This window comes from Odocoileus virginianus, chromosome 6 (assembly GCF_023699985.2).
Source record: "Odocoileus virginianus isolate 20LAN1187 ecotype Illinois chromosome 6, Ovbor_1.2, whole genome shotgun sequence".
NCBI classification, from domain to species: domain Eukaryota; kingdom Metazoa; phylum Chordata; class Mammalia; order Artiodactyla; family Cervidae; genus Odocoileus; species Odocoileus virginianus.
Window position 1 is genome coordinate 16,555,840 of NC_069679.1, and position 9,184 is coordinate 16,565,023.

The 9,184-nt window shown below is 40.1% G+C and overlaps 1 protein-coding gene across 1 annotated transcript; it reads right to left on the reverse strand.

Annotated features, from left to right (window-relative positions):
* Positions 1-4,788: 4,788 nt before the first annotated feature.
* Positions 4,789-5,364, reverse strand: LOC139035488 (epididymal secretory protein E3-beta-like). The gene has a single exon (XM_070468528.1). It carries the CDS (start codon positions 5,362-5,364, stop codon positions 4,789-4,791), a length of 576 nt encoding a protein of 191 aa, XP_070324629.1.
* Positions 5,365-9,184: the final 3,820 nt, after the last annotated feature.

Below are 9,184 nucleotides of genomic sequence, written 5' to 3' on the forward strand. Positions count from 1 at the left end.
CCATGGACCAAAGCCTGCCACGTTCCTCTGTCCATGGGATTCTCCAGGCAAAATACTAGAGTTGGTTGCCATGCCCTCCTGTACTGTTTACTAATTTTTTACAACTATTAATAATTTCTTTTAAATTCATTTTCTTCCTATACTGTTTTTTTTTCTGCCTATACTGTTTTGAACCATCATCATTTAACATTTTAATAAAAACAAATTTTAAAGAATTTTGAAAGTGAGGTATTTGTGAAAAACTTATTGTAGGAGAGCTGAAAAGACAATCCTAAAATATGACTCTAGGAACCAGAATACACCAGTACATTTTAAAGCAGTATTTATCAAGTAAGAAAAACAACTTGTGTTTCCCATATGTAAATTGATCATTGATCTGTTACCCCCAGAAAACTGAATTTGCCTCTTGGTGGATGTCAGGGGAGTGTAATCGCCTCGGTTCTGTCTTGTCACAACAAAAATTTGAAGCGATGGACGTTAAAGCCCTCAGCATGTCACAGCTCTCAGACAGACCGTGTTATAGCTCTCAGCTCTCAGACTGTGTTACAGCTCTCGGCCCTCAGACAGGCCGTGTTATAGCTCTCGGACAGATCAGGGTCACTGCTCTGAGTTACAGCTCAGTTTTACTTAGAAAATAAAAGGAAAATACATCCTTGAGGCATGAGGGCATGCCGACCCAAAAGATGCGAAGAGAGAGCCCTGGCCCTTTGGCTCCTCTTTTTATATGTTTTTTCCTCCCCCTGGGCCTGCCCTATGTAAATTGGGCTAGCCAGAATGCTGTTTGTTCTACCTGAGGTCCTCACTCCTGTCCTCAGACCTTCCTTTGTTCTATTTTCGCAGGCTTTTCCTTTCCCTGTCTTTTAGCCATCGCCATTCTGGACTCCTGTTTCCTATTCTAACTACCTAACATGGATGTCAAGCCAAAAGACACAACCAAGGCAAAGATCAGGAGCAGGAAAGATTTATTACTTGCAGCAAGGAGCCTGGTGGGCTACAGTCCTTAGGGTCGCAGAGTTGGATACGACTGAAGCAACTTAGCATGCACACAAGTTAGGAGCACATCAGAGATTTTTCCCAAAGCAGTCTCCACAAACAGCAAAACTGGGGAAGTTTTAAGCTAAGGGTATTTGCATATCATGAAGAGGCTTGAGCAGAGATTTGGTGTAGAACTGGGGAAATGTTGACAGAGTCCAAGCCTCAGTGGACTGAAGTCAGGAGGGTCAACAGCATCTTTCTGTCCTGCATCTGGAACTCAAAAGACTTTATCAGATTGTTATGTATGTCCTTTGAAGAGGAACTGAGACACTGTTTTATTGCTGAACAATTACTTCTTGATTGCTTTCCCTTTGTTCCTGCATCCCTTACTTCCCTTAAGATCTTGTGACCAAGTTTAGACCATGAAATGCCTATGGCTAAAATGGCTTCTCTTATATTAAGAAAGCCCTTCCCAGTTCTCTTTCTCTGGGGACTCCCTATCCTATCTGCTTATAGAACTACTATTTAATACTAATCTCTTGTGAGTTTGGTTGGAAAGTTCTTTATCTCCCAGGCATCTGCTCATTTCTAAGTACACTGAAAAAACTGCAAAGCTGAGGAGCTATCTGGGACATGATGACCAATCTAGATTCACTGGCCACTCACTGAGGCCCAAGTTCCAGGAAGGTGTTGCTGAGAGGAAAATTTGTTTCCTTTTCCCCTTGTAGCTTAACCGGTGCAATAATTATATTATATGAGATACTGACAGGAGAACAAACAAATGTCTAATAACATGTATAATACATAGCAGACACCCAGAAAGCTGAGTAACTCACCAAAATGGCTGATGCCATCACCTTAAACACCATCTTTAGCTAAAGATAAAAGGAGATGTTGAGGATGAGGAGTCTATGGAAGATGACCAAGAAAAACACCGTAAACAAGGATGAGATTGTTTTGCAGGTTTATTATTGCCTTCTCCATCAGTAAGTTTCTAGAGAATGAGTCACCCCCACCCACCTTCCTGGTACAGCAGGAAGACACTCTCACAAATGGAGATTTCCCTTTTACCTGTGATTGTCTCTCGTGTGTGTTCTAAGTTGCTTCAGTTGTGTCTGACTCTCTGCAACCCTATGGACCATAGTCCACCAGGCTTCTCTGTCTATGGGATTCTCCAGGCTAGAATACTGGAGTGGGTAACCATGCCCTCCTCCAGGGGGTCTTCTTGACCCAGGTATTGAATGCAGGTCTCTTCTGTTTCCTGCATCGGCATGCGGGTCCTTTACCATTATCTCCACCTAGGAAGCCCAAATGTCTCCTACAGAAGAGTTACAAAAGTAACTTCTATTTGGTTTTCAGAATCTCTCTCATATCTGCTGATTCTTTTTGTTTTTAATGAAGAAAGTTTTTATCTATTTTTTTTCATTTATTTTTTTTAGTTGGAGGCTAATTACTTTACAATATTGTAGTGGTTTTTGTCATACATTGACATGAATCAGCCATGGTTTTACATGTGTTCCCCATCCTGATCCCCCCTCCCACCTCCCTCTCCATCCCATCCCTCTGGGTCTTCCCAGTGCACCAGCCCTAAGCACTTGTCTCATGCATCCAACCTGGGCTGGCGATCTGTTTCACACTTGATAGTATACATGTTTCGATGCTGTTCTCTTAAAACATCCCACCCTTGCCTTCTCCCACAGAGTTCAAAAGTCTGTTCTGTACATCTGTGTCTCTTTTTCTGTTTTGTATATAGGGTTATTGTTACCATCTTTCTAAATTCCATATACATGCGTTAGTATACTATATTGGTCCTTATCTTTCTGGCTTACTTCACTCTGTATAATGGGCTCCACTTTCATCCATCTCATTAGAACTGATTCAAATGAATTCTTTTTAATGGCTGAGCAATATTCTTAAAAAATAACCTGGCTAAAATTATCCCTATGCCAAAGAGGTATATTTCAGGGTGGAAAATTCTGCTTCCTTAGAGTGTGCAAACTAATTTAAAATATCAGCTAACTTAAAATTCTTATATTATTGTTGTTCTGTCACTCAGTCGTGTCCAACTCCTCGTGACCCCATGCTGCAGCACACTAGGCTTCCCTGTCTTTCACCATCTCCTGGAGGTTGCTCAAATTCATGTCCGTTGAGTCAGTGATGCCATCCAACCATCTCGTCCTCTGTCATCCCCTTCTCCTCTTGCCTTCAATCTTTCTCAGCATCAGGGTCTTTTCTAATGAGATGGCTCTTCACATCAGGTGGCCAAAGTATTGGAGCTCCAGCTGCAGCATCAGTCCTTCTAATAAATATTCAGAGTTGATTTCCTTTAGAATTGACTGGTTTGACCTTCTTGCAGTCCAAGGGACTTGCAAGAGTTTACTCCAGCACCACAGTTCAAAAGCATCAATTCTACAGCATTCAGCCTCTTTGTGGCTCAATTCTCACATCCACATGTGACTACTAGAAAAACTATAGCTTTAACTAGACAGACGTTTGCCAGCAAAGTAATGTCTCTGCTTTTTAATACGCTGTCTAGGATTATCAAGGTATAAAATGTTTATACCTTGGTCTTTTTTCTAGTTGTTTCAAGTCATTTGTTGACTTGAGAGTCTAGTTGTTTCAAGTTGTTTTGAGTCATTTGTTGATGCTGGAGACTGAATAATAGTGTTTAGTATTTCTCCTTCATGTACCTGCCCTGGGCATAATTATATGACATGAACATTTCTCTTACCCTGTGTCTCTATCCCCTATTTAGCAAACAGAGCTACTGTGGACATTACTTACTTCTGTCTTCAACATTTCCTTCTCCCATATACTTCCTCTTTCCTTCAACAGAGTGTAAGTCTTAAGCCTCACTGTTGAACAGAGTTTCATTTTAAAGTCCTCTAAGCTTACCTTATATATCTGCTATGCGAACATGATTATTATCAGATAAACTCATTTATGTTCATATCTTCTACTTGATATTTTATTCATCAGGAAACATATAACCTTAACTCATCTAAAATGCAGTACCCTCCTTACAGATATTTTTAATGAAACCTAGAGAGAGCAGACAAATGCTGGGCACTTGTCATGTTTGTTTTCTCAAAGTTAAAATACCAAGTCAAAGGATGAGGAAGGAAGAATATCATTGTTGACTGAGCACCTGCTATGTGCCAGGAACATGCTACATATTTTATACCTAATCAGCTTTGGCCACACCCACCAATCCGGGTGGAACTCAACATGTCTTCACCATCAATGCCTAGGTCACATATTATCCCCTGCTTAGCACATAAGTAGTTATACTTTCATCACATACAGAAACCTACTGCACACAGTAGACACACACATATAACATACTTTAAACCTATAAACACTACAAATCACATTTAAGCATAAGCTATATAACACACACATAAAACACCTGTACTAATCACACAACACATACTCTGTACACATAAATACATTTCATACACATTGAAATGATATAATTTATTTAGGGATGGGAAGATCATTCAGTTTGCAAAGGTATAAGGAGAATCAATATCAAGAAAATTCCTGGGATAGTAAAAAAGAGATGCCATATGTGCAGAATCTTAAAAAAAAAAAAGAAGAAGAAGAAGAAGAAGAAGAAGAAAATCAGATAAATGAGAGCAGAAGGGTATTCCAGGCAGAGAAACAACACAGGTGGTTATGAGAACAAGAAACCACATGAAAAATGCTAAGTAGTTGAAAAATGTTGGTACATAAATGTAAGGGCTCTTGATGGATGCAGGGTCACCACTTGGGAGCACTAAACACTGAAAGCCATGAGTGTGGGTGGACTTTCTAGGTGCTGATATCCTCTAATAACCGAGTGTCCTCTATGCCATCAACAAACCCATGCATGCTGCAATGGAATTCAATGTAGCTATAGCTCTTGTAATCTTTGTAATTGCTTTTTCTGTTCTTCCGGATGCACTTGAGTATCTTGAAGGGATATGGGACCCATATATATATATTTCTGTGGTGGTCTCTCCAGTTCCTCATGCATATATGTACAATTCTGTGCCATAAGGTATAGATGAAGACGTGATAGTTCTTGTCTTTGGGAATGCCTCTTTCCCTCATCAGATCGTTGCATTGGTACTTGCTGAATGCCCAGTTTGTGCTTAGGTGGTGCTGTTTCACAAAGTCGCTCCAGGAAAGGTTCTGGCCGTGTACAAGGAGCCCGGATAAAGTGAACAGCAGAGCCCACAGAGAGCCTGGGACCTTTCGAGTGGACGCCATTTCAGTCAGCAGGACCACCTGCGGATGCACGGGGAAGAGAGAGGACAGCATTGTCTCAGCACTGCCCTGAGAGCTGAGCTCCACCTTAAAATTCCTCTCTCTGCCACTGTAGGCACTTGGACCCAATTTTACCATTTGGTTTCCAGGCTGGAAAAGTCTCATGAGATAATAAAGTTTATAAGAAATGAAAATATGCTATAGCCTGTCTGAGACAAGCACAAAATTGTAAAAAATTCATGAAGTTTACTTCAACAGTTCCAAATACCTCTTGTATGCCCTCTCTTCTACCTGAACTAAGGAACTTATTTCCTTTTAGCTAACTGTTTTGCATCCAGATCAATTCATAGAGGTGTGGATATCCATAAGAAAACAGGATTTTAAGCTTTAGGTTTGTGAATTGCAAAAGTTTGTCACCTTTAAAGGGTATGCAGAAGATGAATAGAGACTTGGGAGATATTTTCTCAGCAGGAGGCTTTGGTTCCCTGAAATCCTAGGCTGCAGCTACACTGACTCTGAAAGATGTTGCTTCCCAGGATCTTGTCTTCCTTATGACACTTCCCCAAAGCCTGTGAAACAGGCTATCACTTCTGCCTACACATACCCCTTCTCAGAAGCCATTTCCCTAATTATTGTCATTATAAACAATCTTGATCTGTTGTTAAGAATGTCATCATAATGGGCTCCAATTTTGAAATATTGTTCTAATCAATCAGGTACCAAGATTGAAATTGCCCGCACAAGAGCTACTCTGTTCAAAATCAGGGCAGAGAGTTGCTTGAAAAAGTTTCCCCTTTAAACTAGCTCCCTGTCCTCATTTACCATGAGGATTATAACTGGCCCTGTGCAACATCTATCCTAGTTCTAAGCTCTGAGCATGATGCCCCCAAATGGGCCTAATAATCTGTCCCTCAGACTTGTGAGAGTCTTATGAGATATATGCTTTGAGAGCATTTGTGAGAATGTCAAGTGCTACATCAAACACAGCATAAGGGATAGGTGTCTTTTTTTTTGTGATACCGTTATCCCTGGCTCAAAATGCCTAAATAGGATGAGAAGACCAGGATTCAAGCTGCTTCAGTGTATAGTTGGCCCTCTGTATCCACCTGTCCTGCACCCAGGGATTCAACAAACCACAACCATGACTTAAAAATATTCCAAAAAAAAAAAAAAAAATCCAGAAAGTTCTAATAAGTAACACTTGAATTTGCTTTGTGCTGCCAGCTAATTCCCTAGCATTTATATTGTGTTTACAGCTATTTACATAAAATTTAAATTATTAGGTATTATAAGTAATGTAGAGATGATTAAGATATATAGATTAAATGCAAATGCTATGCCGTTTTATATAAGGGACTTGATGCTTGGATTTTGGTATCCTGGGCATGGGGTCCTGGACCAATACTCCATAGATATCAAGGGACAATTATATTATGCTCAGGAAGATTGAGGAGGAAGTGGGAGGATTAGAAGAGTGGGGAGAGGCTCTAAGAACTGTATCAGTGAGATTCATACTGAATTGAATTCAGGTCGTTGGTACTTACAAATTGGATCACTGATTGTTCTTAATCCCACCGTCTTAATTTCCCCTTCCAGCATTCTTGGGCCTTTCCCTCTAAGCATCCTCAGCACCAGCACTTCTAACCATAACTCACCCTATTTAGATCCAACACTCCTGTCACTGGTCGAAGTGGGGATCAGTTTATGGATCTGAAGAGCAGAGAGTGTATGTCTTTCCCCTTTCCTGAGAGCCAAGAAATCTCAAAAGGGAAGGAAAGACGGAAGGAATAACAGTGGGAGGTACAGTGCTCCAACTGCTTGGCAGTAGTTGTGGGGAGGGGGGTAAGACAGACTTACTATGAGAACCAGTTCCTGTGTCTTCTCATCTAGAACACTTGGGTTCACTCTGAGACTAGCCTGAAGCAAAGGAGTCAGACTTCAAAGACTGACTTGTGGGCATTAAGAAATTTTAAGGTGCTGGATAACCCAAGAGGGGGGTTATCAGGAGACAACCAGAGATCTGGCTCCTAAACTGGTTTCCCAACAAAATTCTAGGAGAAATTCCCTGGACGGTTATGTTCCAGGGGAATTTAACTGAGGAAAACTACACCTGAAATTGTAAACTTCTGGACTTTCATTGAGAATTGAAAAGTATCTAGTCAAAGGCACCTTTTGCAGACAAAGTGAGATCCTCAAATGTGTTTTCTATTAACATATTTCTTCAAGGGCTGATCCTAGCTAAGTCTCTTTGGCTGAATTTCTCCCTGGGCCACCTTGTTATGAGAGTATCAGGAAGTGTAGCAGAATATACCCCCCAAAGTATGCCTCTGAGGTGAGTAACATTTGCCTCCCCAAAATGTGTCTCTTTGGCAGGTGGGTTATTTTGAGCTGAAAACAATCAAGGTCCAAAGGTTCTGAAAGAACAATTGACCTTCTCCCTAACCACCTAAAAGAGTTATGGACAAAGAATATCACCTGCCATCCCAGGAAACAAAGAATGTTGAGGCCATCAAGCCAGCAGTCATTGCAGTAGTTGAATTCAGGATGGAGATAAACAGGATACAGGCCTAGATAGTTAGGGTGTATATCAGGGAAAGATTTTGGTGAGTCTAGACACTTGCATCTTTCTGTACAAGGAAAAGTGCTAAATTTGTTAAATTTAAGTTGCCTGGTTTTTCTTTAATTAACAGTAATCTCTTGATGTTCCAACTATTTGTGGCTTTTTTGGGGAAAAGTTCCTATATATCCTGGTTCTTCCCTTACTTCTTCAAAACAGTCCCTCAGAGCTATCTGAGAGGCTGTCTCCCAAGCTTAAGTCCTCAGTAAGTCCACTGAATAAAACATAATTCTCAACTTTTAGGTTGTGAATTTTTTTTCAATCAACAGAATGTATATAGAGGATTTATTTCAGGAAGAGAGCTATCACCATGGATAATTACAGTATAATATGAACTAGATGTGTAGACAGGGAGGTCTGTTAAAGTCTATTAAATTTTTTCTCTGTTCCCATGGTCTCTGCAAGGCTTAACGAATATTTGTTGACAAAATGTTTGCTAAATTCTGCTGAATTGCTCCCTTCCCTTTGTAGTCCTCAAATACTATCTTCCAACTTTTTGCCTTCAGCTAAAAATGTTATTTGAGGTAGCAGCTTGTTCGATTTGTCAAGTTTTACTCAGCTTTCCTGGGTACCTCCTATGCATATGGGAAATATCCATGTTGTTAAGCTTCTGTTTGTTTTTTGTTTAAAAAAATTAATAAATAGAAATCTCATTTAAATAGAGTCAGGAGACCAGAAGGGGAAGCTTTCACACTCTCCAAGGATAGCAGAGCCAATGGGAAGAAGAAAGATTGCCTCTCTGGCTCAGACCTTAAGAGACTGTTGCAATTCAGCCAATGAAAAGTCACATGCTCTTTGCTTACTTTAGCCCTCTCAACTTCCTTTTTCCCTGTATAAAAGAGTTCTCCTCTCCATTTTTGCCAAGGATTTGCATGTGACTTACCATGGTTGCCCACCCAAAATTGCAATTCTTTGCTGATCCCAAATAAACTCTTTTTTTTTTTTTTTTTGGCTGGAAAAAAGCTTGGCGGTCTGATTGTCTTAGTGCAACACTTGCCCTTGTTAATTTATTTTTTATTACAGAGGGAACACAGACAGAACCTAGAAGGGTAGAGGAAAAATTATTTTTCTTGTCCTAGAGTTAGAATATTTAGTTTATATCCAGAACTTATCTTCAAAACTTGTTAGTAGCAACGCCATCTTCTTTCTTCTCTCTTTTTGGCTATGTGGGTTGACTTCAGTTCAGTTCAGTTGTTCAATCATATCTGACTCTTTGTGACCCCATGGACTGTAGCACACCAGGCTTTCTTTTTTTTTTTTTTTTTATTAGTTGCAGGCTAACCACCTTACAATATTGTACTGGTTCTTGTCATACATTGACAAGAATCAGCCATGGTTTTA

Bases quoted from the DNA above. Each gene is read 5' to 3' on its own strand.
- LOC139035488 (XM_070468528.1), bottom strand. From the start codon at position 5,364: ATGGTAAAATTGGGTCCAAGTGCCTACAGTGGCAGAGAGAGGAATTTT.